This window comes from Myodes glareolus, chromosome 14 (assembly GCF_982192425.1).
Source record: "Myodes glareolus chromosome 14, mMyoGla1.1, whole genome shotgun sequence".
Taxonomy (NCBI): Eukaryota; Metazoa; Chordata; class Mammalia; order Rodentia; family Cricetidae; genus Myodes; species Myodes glareolus.
In genome coordinates this window covers 64,095,460-64,115,694 of record NC_142039.1, presented here as the reverse complement: position 1 = coordinate 64,115,694, position 20,235 = coordinate 64,095,460, and the positions used below count along the sequence as shown (strand labels likewise).

The 20,235-nt window shown below is 48.1% G+C and overlaps 1 protein-coding gene across 2 annotated transcripts in view; it reads left to right on the top strand.

Annotated features, from left to right (window-relative positions):
- The first annotated feature begins 8,084 nt into the window (after positions 1–8,084).
- The window catches only part of Bicd2 (BICD cargo adaptor 2), a 48,747-nt gene continuing 36,596 nt past the window's right edge, over positions 8,085–20,235 (top strand). For both annotated transcript variants that reach the window (XM_048432984.3, XM_048432983.3), the window contains exon 1: positions 8,085–8,431. In XM_048432984.3, coding sequence (XP_048288941.1) covers positions 8,192–8,431 — 240 coding nt within the window. In that variant the 5' untranslated portion in view covers positions 8,085–8,191. The remainder of the gene's footprint in view (positions 8,432–20,235) is intronic.

The following is a 20,235-nucleotide window of genomic DNA, read 5'->3' as shown; positions in this document are numbered from 1 at the left end:
GAAGGGCTGTTGAGGAAGACACTCCATATTGACCTCTGGCTTCCACTCATACCCCCACAGCCCACATGAACACACAGAACACACACACATTTACCCACACAACAAAACTGCAAATAACATCTTGTTTGTAATGTTTCCTATCCATCTATTTATTTTTGCAATCTGTAGGTTAAACCTAAAGCTTCAGACCTAGTAAGAAAGCACTTGCCTGATGGTGGTAGCACAGCTCCCCAGCACTCAGGAGACAGAGACAGGTGGATCTCTGTGAGTTCGAGACCAGGCTGGTCTACAGAATGGGTTCCAGGACAGGTTCCAAAGCTACAAAGAAACCCTGTCTTAAAAAACCAAAACCAAGCCGGGTGGTGGTGGCACATGCCTTTAATCCCAGCACTCAGGAGGCAGAGGCAGGTGGATTTCTGTGAGTTCGGGGCCAGCCTTTTCTACAAGAGCTAGTTTCTGGACAGGCTCCAAAACTACAGAGAAACCCTGTCTCGAAAAACCAACCAACAAGCCAAACAAACAAACAAACTAAAACCAACCAACCAAACATCACTCTCCCACTGCACTGTGTCTCCCGCACTCTGTCTTTCAAGTAAGGAATCCACTAAGCTGCCCACGCTGTCCTGAACTAGCTCGTTGGCCAGGCCAGCCTTGCCCTTTAGCTATCTTGCTGGCCTCAGCCTCCTAAGTGCTGGATTTAAGGGCATGGACCACCACATCTACATCCAAATAACACTTTTATTGCAAAAACTCTCGTCTATTGCGACTGGAGAGATGGCTCAGTAGCTGAGACTGTTTGCTGCCCTTCTGGAACACTTGAGTTTGGTTTCCAGCCATTGTCTGTAACTCTGGCTCCAAGGGATCCGACGTCATTTTCTGGCCTCCTTGGGCACCTGCATATATATAGCATACACTCACACAGACACACCTACATAAACATACACATGAGCATAAATACGTGACTTTGGGATCCAGCCACAGGTCCCTGACAGTTACTTCTTTTTTGGCTTTGTTCTTTCATAATTAATCCCTAGTTTTACATCTTCCTCTGTCTGAAACATCAGGAATGACTTAAACTTCCAAGCTACAACCTCTCTTGAACAATCACATTTTATAGGAGTATGTCAGTTAACCAGGCAAGAAGTATTTGAGTCTCTGGGAGACATGCTATTGAAGAGGACAGTGGGACCCTGCCCCTTCCTGTATCTTCTCATACCTCTGGTCATAAGATGAATAGGTTCACTCTATGTGAAGTATTGCCTCACCACAGGCCGCAGAAGCAATGGGCTCAAGCGGTCGTGGTTTGAAATCTCCAGAGCTGAACCAAAGGGAAGCCTTTCCATTTGTACCAAGCTGTCTCAAGTATTCATCACAGTGATAGAAATCCGACACACCCATGAGCCTTCAGAAAGGACTAACAAGGGCAAATGCTTGTAACTTGAGTGCAATCTGAAACGAAGTAGATTCTCAACAAACAGTAGGTACATTATTTTCTTTTTCTTTTTTTTTAGTGTGTGTATGTGTGTGTTATACAGGTATGTGTGTCCATGTAGACACCAGCCCTATTAGTGCTTCGCCTCCCCATATATGAACTCATTTAATCTTTATTACTTCCTGTCTTAGTTAGGGTTTCTATTGCTATGAAAAGACACCATGGCCATGGCAACTATTATAAAGGAAAACATTTAATGGGGCGGCTTACAGTTTCAGAGGTTTAGTCCATTATCATCATGGTGTAACACGGTGGTGTGCAGGCAAACCCAGTGCTGGAAATGAGAGTCCTACATCTTGACCTACAAACAACAGGAAGTGAACTGAATGTCACACTGAGCAAAGCTTGAGCAAATGAGACCTCAAAGCCCGCCCCCACAGTGACACACTTCCTCCAACGAGGCCACACCTCCAATGCTACTCCCAAAGAGCTTATGGGGGCCAATCATATTCACACTACCAAACATCCTCACAGGCCCTATTCGGGTTTAGACTTTCTACACAACTGGAGGAGGGGTACCCAATCAGTTGACAGTAACAAGAATAATAGCTACCAAATGAAGATTGATAGGTGTGTAATCATCTACATGGCCATCGAAAATTAAAGTCAGAGGCCAGCCTTGGGTGTTGTATCTCATATGTCTCCCACCTTTTGTTTGAGACAATATCTCTCATGTCATTAGTCTGGAACCTCACCAAGTAGCCTATGCTGGGAGTGATCTCCAGAAATTCACCTGCCTCTGCCTCCAATCTTGCTGTCTCTGGGTTTACAGATATGCAAATATCCCACCATGCTCTGAGATTTTTTTTTTGTTTTGAGACGGGTTTTCTTGTGTAACCTTAGCTATCCTAGAACTTGCCCTGTAGACCAGGTTGGACTCAAAGTCACAGAGAGCTGCCTCCCAAGTGTTGGGATTACAGGCATGTTCCTCCACCACCAGGCTTCTTGCTCTTCTTTTTGCTTGTGTTCTGGGCATGAAACTGAAGTTTTCACCCTTGCCCTAGTTAAGTAGAAGTTCCAATCCCTAATGGAGCCCGTGAGGAGGTAAAAAAGATTAAATGAGCTCATACATGGGACAGGGCTGATCTAATAGGACCGGTGTCTCTCTAGGGAGAGATGGAGGGGGCTGAGGAGATAGCTTAGTGGTTAAAAGGGCTTGATGCACAATCATGAAGACAAGAATTCTGATCCTAGTACCCACATATAACAAGCCAGGCACTCCATGGACATCTGTAGCCCCGGCTTTAAGGGGAGCAGAAACAGGAGAATTACTGGAGCTTGTTGGCTTCTAATGTAGCCTAGAAAATGTGAGCTCCAGGTTCAGGGAGAGACCCTGCCTCCAAAGGAACAGGACAAAGGAGGATTAATAGAGGAGGATACTTAATACCTTCTTCTGACCTCCACAGGCACACAGGCATCCACCACGCACACACACACACACACACACACACACACACACCTTTTTTAATAAGAAGGGGATAACAGCTGTCTCTACCATGTAAGCCTAAAACCAGACCCAGAAGATTTCTATTTGTGAACCAGGAAGGAAGACTTTACCAAGACACAGGGTGTGCTGGTACCTGGGTGATCCAGGACTGTGAGAAAAGAGAGTTCTGTTATTTGGACGTTGCTGTCTGTGGTTGTCAGGATGTCACGAGCAAACAAAGGCACTCGCTGCTGTCAATGTTATGGTTGAAGTTCAAGGTTAGTGCCCGGGAGGCTTCTCTTCCCGCCCTCTAGTCTTTTTAGGCTCCCACTCCCACCCTCCATTCTACCACCTCATTTCTCACCTCAAGGCAGAGGCAGACAGAGCTCTGTGAGTTCAAGGACAGCCTGGACTACAGAATGAGTTTCAGAGACTCATTGTCAAAAAAAGAGAGAGAAAAAAGAAAGAAGAAAAGAAAAAGAAGAAAAAAAAGAGAAAAAGAAAGAAGAATCCTTAAACCCTTCACTCTCAACTCTTCCCCAAATGGGGGTATTCACAACACATGCAGAGGTTCAAGATACTATGTGCAAGGGCTCTGAGGTTCCAGCTTGTGGCTGGCACCTCTGTGCTCAGGGGCTAAACGCCAGTCTCAGGACTTCTTCCATTTTGTTTAATATCACCCTTTATCATCCTTTGAAGGTGAGATTTCAAATTTCTCGCAACCCCCCCCCCCCCACCCTTGGGCTCAGAAGTCCACCAAAGAAATCACCGCTTAATCCAAGGACACAAAATCTGCACCTCTGTTTTCTTCTGGGGTATTAGAGTGCTAATTAGGTCTTTAATCCTAGTTGGGTTTAATTTGCATCTGACTCGAGGTGGTCCCAACTTTCCCCTGTGACGTCCTTTCTGGCGCATTTGCTCTCAGCGGGTTAGTTTCCAGACTCTCCACTCTATCCCTTGGCTTGATAGGGTTCTAGAAAACAAACAGAGCCGTCTGGGGTTCTGATAGGGTCCGTGTTGAAAATGTGGATCAGTTAAGGAGTAGGTCAGAGTTTTACAGGACAAAAGGATCTCTGTGAAGTTGGGAGAGGCACTGGCAAACAGCCTACCTGTTGGATGATAGTCCCAACGGGCTGTCTCATCCAGAGCTGTCTTGGCTCAAGCCACAGGACCCCGTGCCCCCAGGTACATGAGCAAAGAAGTGGAGGTCAGGGCAGAAACACCCGAGGGAGAGGAGTATCCATTTGCTCATCAGCCAGGGGTGAGAGGAGAGGAAGTGTGAACGCCAGCTCCCGTCTGGGGCTCTGTCATGGAGTGACTATGTGCATGCGTGTGTGTGTGTGTGTGTGTGTGTGTGTGTGTAGGTCCGAGAACAACTTGTGGAAGTCTGTTCTCACCTTTCATCGTGTGGGTCTGGGGATTGAACTCAAGTCATCGGTCTTGGAGCAAGTGCCTTTATTTACCCTCTGAGGCAGCTCACTAGCCCAGAAAATCAATACTGAGGCACAGGCCTTGGAGCAGGACAAAAGCTACAAAGGCTGGTAAGGTCTCCAAGGCTGCCACTAGGGGTGCGTCTGAGCCCTCCAAGGCCTGACACAGGGGAGTTTGTTGAATGAGTGACAGTCAGGTTAAAGTCAATGATCGTTTACTGTCGTCATACATCATGGCTGTTTAGGAATGCTACGTCATGCACCGTTCTTCTCGGTTAGTCAAGCACACCTGAGCAGGTTTCCACCTGAAGATGAGAGCACTTTGCTCCTGGGCCACCGAGGAAGTACCCACATGGGCAAGCAGAGCCCTCCAGGTGCAAAGCTTAGCAATGTGTCCCATATGGGGGCAAGTCCCCAGTCAGGGCATCTTTGTGCAGGACTGGCCAGCTTCCTCTGGGATGCCTGAGACGACCGGGCCTTTGCAAACAAAGGAGTAGCAGGTTGATAGGGAGACATTCACGCCTCTTTGCCGCTAGGGCTTTTGCAGGTCGTCACTAGATAAGGCCACTGTCTGCATTTCTGGTAGAAGTCCTCCACTACTTGCTTTGGACTCTTCTCTGCCAGGCTGTCTCCATCCTCATGTACATTCCCTACTTTATCACCAGAGGGCGTGCATTTCCAGGGAGTAGTGCTGGATTAGGTCACACTGTGTCAGAGGAATCCCTGGGGACCTTGACTGGAGCCCCAGATACCTGCCAGAAGATGCTGGGCCAGGTCAAGGTTCCTGGTCTCCTGGAGCTGACATTGTAAGGTGACCCACAGTGTAAGAGGACACAGCACTCAGCAGAAGGAAGCAACTAAAGCACAGAAGAGGAATCAACACACAGATGGTGTGAAGGGGCCTTTTAGAGCATGTACAGCTTTGGAAGTGGTTGTGACATCTTCACTTTGCTTTGGGAGAGAGGAAGAGAGGTGATGTCAATGATTCAGGTAGAGGTGATTGGGCTGTGGCTAGGGAGTGACCATTGGAACAAGCAGGTAACTCTCATGCAGTATTTGCTGAAGATCAGGGTGTCTTAGTTAGGGTTTCTATTGCTGTGTAGAGACACCATGACCACAGTAACTCTTGGGGTTTTTGTTTGTTTGTTGTTGTTGTTTTATTTGTTTTGTTTTGGGTTTTTGAGACAGGGTTTCTCTGTGTGGCCCTGGTTGTCCTGGAACTCATACTGTAGACCAGGCTGGCCTTGAACTCAGAGATCTCCCTGCCTCTGCCTCCCAAATGCTGGGATTAAAGGCGTGCGCCACCACCACCTGACCACAGTAACTCTTATAAAGGAAAACACTGAATTGGGGTGGCTGGCTTACAGTTCAGAGGTTTAGTCCATTACTGTCACGGCAGGAAGCAAGGCAGCACGCAGACAGACATGGTGCTGGAGAAGGATCTGAGAATTCTCACGTTTTGACCCATAGGCAACAGGAAGTGGTTTGAGACACTGGGCATGGCTTTAGCATATATGAGACGTCAAAGCCCACCTCCACAGTGACCCACTTTCTCCAACAAGGCCACACCTACTCGAACAAAGCCAAATCTCTTAATAGTGCCACTACTCATGAGTATTTACGAGTGCCATCCACACAGGGTGTCACCTTTGCTGGCAGCAAGAGTGGATGAGGGGGTGGGAAGTCAAAGACAATACCTAGGATTTGGTAATGGACCTCAGTTTCCTCATTTGTAAAACAGATAGTGTATACTGGAGTTTTAAGAGCACTGAGTGAGCTGATGCAGGTCAAAACTTGGCATGTTTTGTGACCCTGGGAGACCTCAAGAGGTGTCCCATCATCTGGGGCCAGAGAGATTCACCTAGTTTTGTTTTTGCTAGTTCCCTAAGTCCTCTGAATCTCTCCCTGCTGCTATCTCCTTAGGGAAGTATTTCCTGGTTCCCTCACCCCTACCAGTGGCAAACTGGATCCTAGAATACTGCCTCTTCTCCCTAACCTTGCTGGTCAGCACTGTCCCTGCTTCAGGAAGGAAGCCCATCATGGTTGCAGCCCACCCTCTGAATCTCAACATCTCTGCCATCACCTTGTCTTCAAGTTCAAAGTTTCTGCACCAGAGGCTCCTGGCTCTCCCACTCCCTCACACTTGCCTCATAGATGGCTGTGGGTCTGGGTGGGGAGGCTTCCGGTCAGGTCAGCCTGGGTAGGCACAGCTACTGTAGAGCTCTGTGCTTGGTGGAGCAAGGTCTGTTCTTTCTAGTTCCTCATGTGAACAGCTTACAGGGACCTGATAGGTGGCGAGCCTTTCAGTGTAGAGCCAAAACTGTCCCAGACAACCAGGCGATTGGCTAAAGAAAAGGCGGAATGGTACACTTTATTTACAAACTCTTCTTGTCTTTGCAACAGGGTCTCTCCTATGTAGCCCTGGCTGTCCTGGAATTTGCTGTGTAGACCAGGTTGGCCTTAAATTCACAGAGATCCTCCTAAAACTGCCGAAGTGTGGAGATTAAAGGTGTGTTCCACCCTGTCCAATGTATTTACTAGACATCTCTTGCATTGACCCTAGGTTTTCTTTTAATCTTTGTGTGTGTGTGTGTGTGTGTGTGAAGTGGGTTCGTGTTCCTGTGTGTGCACAAGGGTCCCACATGCAGATGCGAGTCAGAAGAGAACATTCAGTTGTCAGTTTTTGTTTTCCATCTTGTTTGAGACAGGGTTATCTTTGTTTTATTTCTTTTCATACACCAGGCTAGCTTCAGGGGGCTCTCCAGCCTCCACCTCCCATCTTGCCTGGGGAACATTGGGATTATAGACTGTGCTTTATGTGGGCTCTGGGAATGCAAATTTAGATCCTTGCGCTTGCTCGCAAGCGCTTTATCCTCTGAGCCATCTCTCCAGCTGACCTCTATGTGTTTTATGGTGGTCGGCAGCTGTAGGGTGTGGTGTTTGCGGGGCGGGGGCAGTGAAAGAGAACAATGCGGGGCGGGGGCAGTGAAAGAGAACAAGCGTATTATATACAAACCACTATGGGAGGGGGGAAGTTCTATTTAGACTTATAGTGAAGAGTACAGTTATACTTGAAATAATTTGTCACGCTGAAAACCGGGGATAGGCAACATTTAAACACATGTATGACGCTGTGCTCACAGAAGTGCCTGCAGTTTCATGAAAGAATACCCTAACGGACTGTGGGACAAGAGGAAGTAGTGTCCCGGTTTGGGCTCCACCTGACTCCCTAGCGTCGGGTTGTTTTGGCAGTGCCCGTGGCGCGCCACAAGTCATTCAAATCCCGCACAAAGTGCGCGCCACAGTTTCACAAGCGATGCTCTGACGTTGTAGGACACGAATCTTAGTAGTGATATCCACAGCTCGGCTCGCCTTATTCTACAAAGGCAGGGAGGGCGAGGCTGGAGGTTCTCCGGGTGGCTGCCGGGTCCCTGGGCTCGGGTCGTTGGCACCCCTACTTCTGTCACGTCAGCGGCGCCGGCCAATCACCGACTGGAGCCAAGCGGGCGCGGCGCACAACGGGCCAAGGCGTGAGGGCGAAGCAGGACTACATCTCCCACATCTCCCACAATGCTAAGGAGACATAGGCTTGCATCTTGCTAGGATCCCGCCCCCTTGATATTTAGACCAATCACAGCCGCAGACCAGGCCGGTGTAAGGGACAACGGGTTGTGTAGTCCATGCGCAGTGGGACTGCAGCCCCCAGTGTTCCCCGCGCGTCAAGGAGGAGCAGTGCGGCGGCGCGGGCGGCCGTCGGGGCTGGGCGGCGGCGGCGGCGGCGGCAGCTAAGAGGGCCCGGCTTGTGGGAGCCAAGGTGGGAGCCGGCCTCGGCGCGCGGCCACCATGTCCGCGCCGTCGGAGGAGGAGGAGTACGCACATCTCGTGATGGAGGCACAGCCCGAGTGGCTGCGCGCCGAGGTGAAGCGGCTGTCCCACGAACTGGCCGAGACCACGCGTGAGAAGATCCAGGCGGCCGAGTATGGGCTGGCAGTGCTCGAGGAGAAGCACCAGCTCAAGCTGCAGTTCGAGGAGCTCGAGGTGGACTATGAGGCCATCCGCAGCGAGATGGAGCAGCTCAAAGAAGTAAGTGGCCGGCTGCGACCCCCGCCTGGGGCGCTGAGGTCACCCTGCCCAGCGGTGGGAGGTACCAGGGGTGGGGCAGGGAACCCAGATTTGCGGCCCAGGCCAGGGGAGGGGGGAGTGAACGAGCTCGGCCTCCTCCGGCTGTCAATGCCTGGCTGAGGGGGTCCAGACTTGCTGCAGCCCCACGCACCCGCTAGTTTTCTCTGCAGGCCTTGGTGGCCCTTTCGTTAACGTCTGGTGTTCTGCTGTGGTCGTTGTTGCCTTGGGTGTGTCTGTGTAGATGGGGGGCAAGCAGATGATGCGCTTACAGCTGAGGCTATCGATGCAAGGTTGACCCTCTGGGAAAGGCTGAGCCTGGGCCTGGGTCTGGTTGGCCACTGTTTGTCACCTTCAAGCAAATCACTTCCCCTCTACATTTCATCTGCTTTCATGACTGCCTGCGGCTGTGAAGGGATGGATACAGGGCAGAGTGAGTCGTGGCTCCAGGTTGCCTGTGACCCTTGACAGGCTGGATTTCCAGGTATCCATCCCATCTGTGACTTAGCGCTGGCTCAGCTATTTTTCTCATCTCATTAATGGTGCTTCCACCGCTGGGATACACGGCTTTCATCCACCACTTCCTGGCTTGCTCTGCCTCTTGGGTCCTGCCTGGCATCGTGGTCTGTGCTCCTGTAGGAAACATGCTTTGTGTCATCCCACTGTGGGGAGACAGATTAGATCCCCCAAGTCGGCCAAAGGACCCGGGGAGGCTTTATTAAGGATGATTTAAGTCTTAGTGTCTCCCATCCTCTTGACTCGTTCTGAAGACTGTGGAGAAATGCTTTTTGGGAGAAGGATGCATTTGAGTTTGGACCAACTGTTCCCTGCTGCTTATGATGAGGCCATGGGCACAAGCTCTCCCTAAGCCTTAGCTTCTACCTCTGCAAAATAGAGGTGTAGCTTTGCCAACCCAGAAGTATTGCTCTTAGTATTCAGTTTAGGAAAGGCCTGGCATTGATTGGGTCAAGCAGGTAGCTTGTTGGCTTATCTGAACCGCTTCTTTCCCTATCAGACTCAGTTCTAGCCTTGGATATTGGTCACAGGCTCATCTTCTCTGGTACTTCTGCTCCCAGCCAGCCTTGGATAGCCCTGAACTCCAGAGCTTCAGAGCTTCTCTTACTTTTCTGGGGAGTCTTTAAGGTCTGGGTCGAGCAGGGCTGGGTGAGTATCGGAAGCAACTGCTTCTTTGGGTGGGCAGGAATTGGGTCCTCACATAGAACCTCGAATCCACTTTCTGTCAGAGGACTTCAGTAACTTTCCTAGGCCAGGCTCCACAGGCAGTGGACCAACAAGAGTACTAGTAGAACGGGCACCCTTCCCTTGGGGTCAAGTGATGTGACAGATGAAGGTTGGCGCTGTGAAAACCCGGAGTGGGTGTGCTCTCATCCCACGTCTGGTCTTCTGTCTGGGGCTCCCCTCCCCCTTCCTTGGACCTCCAGGCAGGTAGCAACTGTTAATTATAGTGCCACTCCCTTTGCACAGATGCATGGGTTGCCTTCCCACTTCTGGTAGAATGCCACTTCCTGGGAGCCCACTATTCTCTTCTGAATGAACAGCTTTCCTTCAATAGTATTTGCTGTGAAAACAGGCTGTTGGTGACCTATCCGGTCCCCACCTCGGTGACTTCCATCTGTCAACTCTTTGCACAGTCGGTGAAGAACCAGATAAAGACAGCTTTGTCTTTATCTGGAGGGAAAGCCCTTAGGAGGTGAGGAATGTGTGTGATATGTACTCTGGTGCTCCTTGGGTATCTGTTTAGCGTAATGCCACCCCTTGGCTCGTCCCCACTTGGGCTATATAGGCTTGGACAGACTGCTCCTCTCCCTTTGGTAAGGTGACATAAGGTTTCTTCCAGAAGTTCCTAGTAGAGTCTAGAAGAGTGCCTCAGCTTTAGAGGGTGTTAGCAAGAAGTTTGTGCCAATTTGCCTCCTGTCAACATTGTGTTTGTTCCTCATACCCATGCCAGAGCAAGCCCTTGTCAAACTCCTTAATTTTGGTCAGTATTGTATTTGAAGATACTAACTGCTATTTAAAAAACAAATCAAGATTTAAGGAGACAGTGTGTGGGGGAAGTTTTCTCCTATAGAGAGGTGAGCCATTTTAATTGTTTGTTCCTCTAGCTGTGGTAGGTTTACTAGCTAACAAGTCATGTCATGGTTGAGTTGCTTGTACTCCTGCCTGCATTTAACGATGAAAGTCTTTGAGGTGAGGAAGCTGACTGACCCTGGTGAAAGGATTTATGACCAGAGCTAAGGAGAGGCTTGTGGTAGGTGAGCCGACTCAGTGTTGGCCCTGCTGTCTTTATTTCTGGTTGAATGGCTAGGTCCTGCTGACAGCCATGGCCTGGGTGATGACTGAGGCAGGAAGTAGGGTGGATGTTCCATGGTCCATTTTACTGTTTGGTGTGTGTGTGTATGTGTATGTGTATGAATCAGTAAGGGCCACATCTGCCCCAAGTCATGTTGTGCCTTCTTTCCTTATTCATCATGATAGGATAGAGAATTTCCCAGCCCCATGGTATTCATGGTCCTGGGTGTCCATGAAACAGCTCGCTGTGTCCTTAGCTGTAGCTTTGGGCAAAAAGGTATGTTGGAGTGGCAGAGAGGGTGGTTACTGTAGGTGAATGGGCTGAGTTCAGGTTCCCCATCTCTGTCATGAGAGAGTCCCAGAAGCAGTTTCTGCTCCACTGGGCTTGGCCCAAGAACAGGCCTGGACACACCCTCACTGCTGTCGCTTGTCACTTCTGACGGTGCTGAGTTCTATGCATCATCATGCCCATGTGGGTGGAATCCAGCGCCAGGCTGGGCACAGTACCTGGCACCCAGTAAATGCTTTGTCAGCCTAGCTCCACCTCATTCAGGCCTCAAACTCCTCACTGTGGTACATGTAGGTCGTCCCTGTGTCTGTCTTTGCTTGAATGTTTCCCTTTGCCACCTCTGAGGGATGTCCTGTATGTCAAGCCTTACCAGTTTGTGGGACCACCCTGCTTCTTCTCCCTTCTTCTTGGAAGTTCCATTCTCCTCTCAAGCTTAGACACTTTCTGGCAGGTCCTTTGACTCTGGGCTTGCCTGAGCTGCTGTTTCCAGCGCTTGCCCACTTGAGGCAGGAGTGACGAATGATGCACTTCAAGGTGTATAGATTGGTGCCCTACCAAAACGAGGCCCAGCCTCCTGGAGTGTTTGCTTCCAGAGTGGGGAAAGTCCTGATTTCATTTTAAATGAGTAAGGAGTTCCCCTATCCCTTGACATCCTCACACTGTATTTTTATCAATTTCTTGAGCAGACAGATATTAGGGGCAGGCCCAGGAGCCACAAATGTGTTTTGTGGGGCCAGGTAGGGTGTCAGTAAATCTACTGTTTGTGTGAAGGTGATTGACTTGAGAGTCTTGCAAATCCTTGAGACAGTTGAAGAGAGGCAACTATAGGCATCTAGACAGTGGCCTTGTGGTCCCACTTCTTCCAGTGACTGCCGGGTGACCTCCCTTCTTCTGGGCCTGCCTTTCTAACTCCAAATGTTGGGCAGGGGGGTCATGAAGGAATTTGATAGGGCTCTTCTACTTTTTTATTTGTTTGTTTTTTCGAGACAGGGTTTCTCTGTAGCTTTGGAGCCTGACCTGGAACTTGTTCTGTAGACTAGGCTGGCCTTGAACTCCAGAGATCCGTCTGTGCTGGGATTAAAGGTATGTGCCACCACTGCTAGGCGGGCTCTTCTACTTTTAACAATGCCTTTAACTGCCACATCAGACCCTGCTGTTCTGAGGGGCACAGGAATTAGACACCTGTACCTGGCAGAGTCTCTGCCCCAGGCATGTCAATGGCTGCTCCAGGCCAGCCCTGCCAGCATGTGGAGGTGTGGCCTTGGCTACCTTCCACTGGGCACAGGGCTGGCACAGCTGTGATGGAGCAGGCCTGTCTTCAGAGATGCCAAGCATACTTTGAGGCTTAGCAGGTGGAGCCAAAGGGAGGCCCAGGCCCAGCACTAGGAGCCTACAGGTTTCGGGAAAATCAGTAGGCCTCAGAGAAGCCAGGCATTGCCTGAGCAAAAGAGGAGGCTAGTTGCCTGTGGTGCCTAGTCCTGTGATGCCGGAGGGGTGTTTTGTGACCCTGCCTGGGCTCTCAGGAACTGTGTGGCCGTAAATGAGCCACTTCTTTGTCTAGGCCTTAGTGACTTAATGATGGTGCCTGTCACTACAATCTGGCACACTAGGAACACTTGAATGGTCACTGTCTTTCCCTTAGGTCTGAGCAGTCACCTCAGCAAGAGTCCTGGCTCAGGTTCATGTGGCATTCCTGTTGGGTCTACTTAGGGACCTAGGTCTTTATTTGAGTGTGGAAAATAGATATGTTCTTGCCAATTGGGGCAGCACTCCCACTATTCAGTCCCCCCACCCCCACCCCCATATGTGGACTTGATGACAGGCTGTTCTGCCTGTAGGGTAAAGAATGATTTCATTTCTTCTTGGCATTCTCTGCCATGTTGTGATGGCAGCATGTGAGAGAGACTCATGATCATGGAAGCTCAGATAGGTGAGGTTTGGGCTCCAGGCCCCTTCTGGTTTAGTGTTCAAAGCAGTTCCTCAAGTCCACTCTTGAAACAGAAGGTTGTGTGGCTGCTTTTCTTCCTCTCTAGACCAAGCCTGGAGGTGGACAGAGGTGGAGGCTCAGGGCCAGGGCTCCTCAACTTCCCTGAAGCCGTGTGTCCCCTTGCTCAGGTGGACAGTGGCATTGAAGAGAGCAGGTGTGGAGGGCTGCTTCACTCTTTAGAAATTTCTGGTTTAAAATTGTGTTTTAGGAGCTTCAGAATATAGAGCAGAGCAGCCATGGTCTGTTAGAGAACCTGAGCACCGAGGGAGCAGTGGCTGTTTCTCCCTGCTGGTTCCTCTTCCCATGACTGCGTGACAGACACTGGTCTGGGGGCACCATGGTGCGTCTGTCACAGTCTTCCTTCCTTCCTTCCTTCCTTCCTTCCTTCCTTCCTTCCTTCCTTCCTTCCTTCCTTCCTTCCTTCCTTCTTGTTGGGATTAAAGGCGTGCACCACCATGCCAGGCTGTGGAGTTAGTTTTAAGCAAAACAAAAGTAAGGTGAAGGATGCAGTGGGCCGACCCATCCCTGCTCCTGCTGCCCATGCAGTTTCTGGCTGCGGCCAGTCTCGCTTCTTTGCCTCAGTTCATCTTGCCCTGTTACTTCTGAAGCAGTGGCTCTGTTGAGAAAATAAGGAGTATTTTCCTACAGGGTTTTTACACCTGAAACCTAATAATTCCTAAATGTCTGTCTGAGCAGCACTTAATTTTTTTCTACCTTGGCTTAATTGAGATTTCTAGAGTTATTTGTTCCAAAGTAGTTGGCATGTGGAGAAAAGATATGAGAATAATGGGAATTTTGCCTTTGCCTGTATGTAATTTCATTTGTGAAAAACACCAGAGGAGTTGGAGATATAGCTAAGTTGGTAGAGTGCTTGACCAGCATGCCTGAGTCCCTGGGTTTGATCCTCAGTGCCAGATCAACAGGGTGTGTGATGGTGCATACCTGTAGTCCCAGCTCTTGTGAAGTGGAGGCAGGAAGATCAAAAGATCAAAGTTATCTCCAGAAGCAAGTTCAAGGCCAAGCGAACTTAACACCCTGTCTGAAATAACACTAGTGAACACAGGGCACCTGTGAGACCTGAGCCATATGAGAACACACTTGCACATCTGATTGGACACTTCCTGGAGCAAGTGCAAAATCTGCCTCTCACCACCTGACAGAGGCTCCAGAGCTGCCAGCCTATGATGCCACATCACACCAGCCCCTCACACCTTGTTAAAACCAAGTGTCCTGTGTCAGAGTTTCTGTGTGTTAACCATTGACTCTGCCAAACTGTGTACTGCCTTTTTTATCATTAATTAAAAAATAAATCACTGACTAGGCGCTGGTGGCGCACACCTTTAATCCCAGCACCCAGGAGGCAGAGGCAGGTGGATCTCTGAGTTCAAGGTCAGCCTGGTCTACAAAGTGTCTTCCAGGACATCCAGGGCTACACAGAGAAACCCTCTCAAATAACCATTTTTTTTTTAACTTTAGGACCTTCTAGATTTATAGAAAAATTGCCCATAGTCCAGAGAGTTTTGGTCCCTCTCATTCATGTAGTACATTAGCGTGATACATTTGCTAAAGTTGATGAACCAATCTCAGTTATCGTAAAGCCTTTGCTGTAGCTAGGTTGTCTTTCTTTTACCTGGTGTCCTACTTCTACCCCAGGGTCTCATCTGGGATACCACATTATGTTTGGTCACCGTGTAGTCTCAGGCTACTTGAAGGTGTAACAGTCTGTCAGACATTCATTAATTTTGGTGACTTTGACAATTTTAAGGAAGATTAGTCAGGTGTTTTGTAGAAAGTCACTGGTGACATTTGTTATTTGACTTTTTTTTGAGTAGGTTTGAATTACGGGTTCATAGGAGAACAGTCTCGTCATGTCTGCTTCTTCATGGCTGTTGTTGACGGTAATCACCTGGCGGAGACTCAGGGGTGGGCAGGGAGTGAAGTTCAAGGGACTGTTTTCAAGATGGTGAAACTGTTCTGTATGACACTGAATGGTATAAAAATGATTTTATGTACTTGTCAAAACCAGGTAATGTGAACCAAAAAACCACAAACAAACCAACATGAGGTTTTGAGCCAGTGAGTCATGTATCACTCCTGTAGATTTCTCTGCATTAAAGTCGCTCCTGTCCCTCTTTTCCGCTCAGTGTTCTCTGGAAGTCAGCAGAATGTTTGGGGTAGTTTTACATAGACTTCTCCTTTGCTCTCACCCTTTTATTATTTTGTGTGTATAAGATATATTAGACTTTTACTTTATTCTTTGGATGTAATAACACTTACTTTGACTGAAAAAACTTCTCTAGCTTTGCTTCCTATGATCCTGACACACTCTATTATTGTGACTTATTTTTTTGTTATTAAGCATTTTGTGTGTGTAGTGGGGAAGTTAGTATGCAGGTGCAAGGTGCACATATGTGTAATGGCCAGAGGTCATGTTGGATGTTTTCTTCAGTTGCTCCCCACCAGTTTTTGGAAAAGGATTTTTCAGTGAACCTACAGTTCATTGATTTGTCTCTCCTGACTGACCAGCAGGGCCCTCCCCACCATCCTCCTGTCCCCGCCTCCCTAGTGCTGGTGCCTTTTATACAGGTGCCTTTGCTTTGACCTCACTGGAGCAGCGGGAACCTTACCGACTGAGCCATCTCTCTCTAGCATCTTGTAAAGTTGTGTTTAGTCCTGGAAGCAGCCATTTCTCCCAAGAAGCTCTAGATACTTTAGATGAGAGAGGTTCTAGAAACAAAGATCTAGTTGCTCATTGTATGGCTAGTGCCAGGCCTGTTCAACTGCAGAGCAAGTACACACATGTCTGCAGCTATGAGTTCATATGTCTGCATCCAGCTTCATCTGTCAGCACGTGGGTCATTCTCACCACCTGCTTATCTGGAAGCTCCTACTCCAGCAGTGAGACACCTGGCACCCACCATCTGTCACACTGTAACTACTGATCCTAGTTCACATGTGTCCAGATGGTACATTTGTGCTCCAGTAGGCTACTTCATCAACCTTTTGCCTTTAATTTTACAGATTTCACTTTTTCCCACAGTTACTTACCCCATCGTGATGTTTCTGTACCCCTCATTTGCAGTTTAGGTTATTTGGCCACATTCTGCTTTCCATCCTGGGATCCCCAATATAATTTTTAAAAATATTTGCATATATTCGGATTTACTCATTGGCACATGAGACACTGTCTCAGAAAGCTGACGTGTGTGTGTGTGTGTGTGTGTGTGTGAGTGTGTATACCCTTCCAGTGTCATACAGTACGACTTACTACCTTGAAAACGTATCCTTTGCAATTCACCTTCACCTCTACCAAGTTACCGCCAATCACTGATCTTTTTAACATCTGTATAATTTTTTTTTTATCAGAATGCCATACAATTTGAACCATGTAAGATTCATCTGTGTCTTCACCTTTCCCTACGTTTGACTAATATTCACCCTTTGAAGGGTATTTTGGTTGCTTTACTTTTTAAAATTGTGAATAAAGCTACCGCAGACATGTTTTCAAATCATTTGGGTAAATATGTGAGTGAGGTTTAAACTGTTTAGCTGTGTAAAAGGCAAAACTGTCTTCCAACCTGCTTGTCCATTTGGTATTTCCATCAGCAGTAACTGAGAGCTCCTGCTGCCCCCATTCTTGGTAGCTTTCCCTGCTGCTGTTGACTATTGGCTGTATTAATGCGTGCGTCGTGGGATGTGACTACTGTTAATTTGCAGTTCTCTGAGGATGCATGGCCCCGGGCCTCTTTTCACCCTTTTATTTCATCATTATTATTTTGCCATGTTGAGGTTGGAACCCAGGGCATTTTTCATATGCTCCTTTGCCATCAGTATGATTTGATTTTTCCTGGTGTTTTAGTCATTTTTAATCCAGTTGCTAGCTTTCTTATATTTCAGTTGTAAGTGATCTTATATGTGTAGCCATAGCAAGTGTTAGAAATATTTCCTAAGACAAGCTGCTCCGCCAGCACAAAGAAATCCAATCAAACCAGATAAGCCAGATTAAAATGCCCATGTTTAATAAATGCTGCACTCTCGGGTGGCCGGGAGAGCATGGCAAGGGAGAGAGAGACAGAGGAGATCCACGCAAACCCAAAAACCAAGTATTCTTCTTTCAGGCACAAGCTTAAATAGCCTGGGGGACTGGTCCTTGGCACCAGTCACCGCTTGGCAGGCTGGGAGTTGGAGTCCAAGTCAGGGCAACTGCCAGACCAGGGTCTTCCAATCATCCCAGACTTCTTCAATATAGGGGTGATAGAGAGCTGGAGTGGTGCCCCCAGCTTAGTATTACAGCAGGCACTTAGCTGTTTTCAATATAAGTCCCAGACCATACTGGTCTTTTCATTATCTTAGTAGTATCTTTGATAGACAGTCTTTTCTATTTTATGCTGTGTGTGGATCGTGTTTCTAGTGTTTTGAACTTTATAACCAAACCGAGGATATATAGATGGTTCTTTTCTTTTAGTTACTTTTATAGTTCTGTAGTTTTCATATGAATCTCTAGTCTATTTTGAATGAACTTTTCTGAAGAGTTTGGGGCTGTGTGCGAGTACTGGTGACCAGTTGGTTTGGCATGGCTAATTGCCTTTGCTCCTTGTCAGACATCAGTTGGTACTATTTGTGTGGCTCTCTTTCTGGATCCCCTGTTTTGTTCCATTGAACTGTGTGATTTTTCTTTTGTTAATGCAATGTTATTTTAACAGTACATTAGCCACTTTATTGGACTTCTGCCTTTTTAAATTAGTATATATATGTGTGTATGAAAGAAGGGAAGGAGGAGGAATATATGTGTGGTGTCTGCAACTCTGCACTTGTGCAAGGCCAGAGGAAGACACTGAGTGTTCTTTTCTCACCTTATTCCTTGGTCTCCCACTGAACCCGGAGCTAGGCTGGTGACCAGCAAGCCACAGTGGCCCTTCTACCTCTGCTTTATTCTACTTCCACCCATCATTGGGGTTACAGAATGCATTGCTATGCCTGGCTTTTTATGTGGGTTGTTGGGATTCGAACTCATATCTTCAAGTTTGCATGGTAAGCACTCTTACCCACTGACCCATCTACTCTTTATGTTTTTTTTTCACTTTCTAATTTTGTAGACACACACACACACACACACACACACACACACCCCTCTGTCATGCCTGTGTGCTTGGAGATCAGAGGACAACTTATGGGAGTCAGTCCTATTTCTATCGTATGGGTTGTAAGAATCAAACGCAGGTCATCAGACTTGATGGCAGTGCTGTTACTTGCTGGGCTATCATCCCAGCCCCGCTTTATTTGTTTTTATGGTATATCTCAGTCCGTCTTCCACTTCAGTCCTCTAGATTTTCTTTATGTGCAATGTAGTGAATTTTAGGAACATGTGTGTAACGCAGGCCAAGGTCGCCCTCTTCCTGCCTCCTAGCTGAGGCTTGCCAGTCCCTGGAATGGTGGGGTTACCCTTGGTCACTGCTAATTAATGATAGTCTTGTTTGGTTTTTAATCTTGAGAAAAAGTAGTAGAATTTCCCTCAGTAGAGAATGGATAGGTTTTTTCATAGGCAGTGAGTGTTAATTTCTCTTCTAGCCTGTCCCCATACTCTTGTTTCTAAATCTGTCCACAACATGTTTCTGTGTCATTTTCTTTCTGCCTAAGCCCAGCCCAGGATGGCCCTCACTCCTATAAGCAGCCTATTGTCTGAGCCATGTGCATTTTGATCAAGACAGCCATTAAGGGAGGGATCAGCTGCTGGACTCAAGGTCTTCTTGGGCGTTCACATAAGTAGGAGCTGATGCTGGTCCCTCCTCAAGGGTGTCAGATTACTATGCATTTGAGTCAGATGCTTCTCTTAGAATTTCAGCGTCAACCCCATCTTTCTGGAGTGCCTGCTGTCTGCTGTCACCACCTTCCTCTGGGACTTCTTCCCTGCCCCTTGCCTGGCTCCTTATCTCATCCTCATTGAAGTCCTAGGTCCCAGCCACTCTGAGACAATTGACTTCTCCTTCTGTATCTGCCCCTCTTTACACTGGGCAGTTGTATGTACGCTTGCATAAGAATCTTTCATTATTTGGGTGGCACTGTGAACTCCAGACCAGATCATCTCAGGTTTCCTGTGACATGGTGTCCTGTCTTATGCCTGAGGCTTCTTGCACAGCTGCTCTTGGCCATCCTGCCTTTCTCCTCATCCTCTGACTGTGCCTCAGTTTTCACCATGGGTCACCTTTCTCCCTACCTCTTAGCTGGAATCTGAAAACCACCCTGCTTTCAGATATGCCCCGGGTGAGTGAGGGGGAGGCCTCTCCCCTACTCCTCCAAGAAGTCATCTTGGTTTGGTGACTTAAGCTTGTCTGCACCCTTCCTTAGGGTCTCCCCTCCTTTAAGTACCCTACGTATAGCCCCATACTTTAAATTCTTGTTGAAGGGTTGTAAGGATGACCCCTGACATCAGCTGTGGTTTGCATTATGGCTGCAGCTGCAGCCAGAGTTCTTACTATTATAGTTGGACTGCATCTTAGTCCTCTTTCTATTACTATAAGATAATATCTAAAGAAAAGGGTTTGTTTGAGCATATGGTTCTGGAGGCTGAGATGTCCAAGAGTGTAGCACCTGCACTTGCTGGTCCTCTGCTGAGGGACTCATGCTGCTCAATTTATGGTGGAAAGCAGAGGGTGTGTGTGCTTCATCATTCATGAAGGATCCCTCTTGTGACCATTAAATCTCCCATTAGACCCTGCCTCTCGGCAGTGCTGTATTGTGGGCTACAAGCTAGTTAAGCTAAAGGAGACAATGACATAGCCTGTGGTAATCTCCAAAAGAGGATGTCCAGGATGACAGTGTGTGAGGGTCATATGACAGCATGAATAGAAATGGAATAGGAATGGAAGGCTCCCCAGGGTGACTTGACAAGACCAAGGCATGACAAAGCCAAGGTCTCCAAGCTGGGATGGGAGATCAGACAGCTGTGGGCAGTCTAACTTTCAGGACACATAATCCCAGCATTAGTCTGAACCTAATGATATCACTTCAGGACATGCAAGTCCCTCATGGCAGGGACCTTCCCATAGAGGACCAGGGTTGGATGTGCACCCAGGCACAATGCTACAGTGCTGCAGTGTTGTCCACAGGGCTAACCACCATCTAGAACCTTCAGAACAGAAAACTAAGCACATCTGTCTTTTCAGCTTGTGATGTCTCTCAACT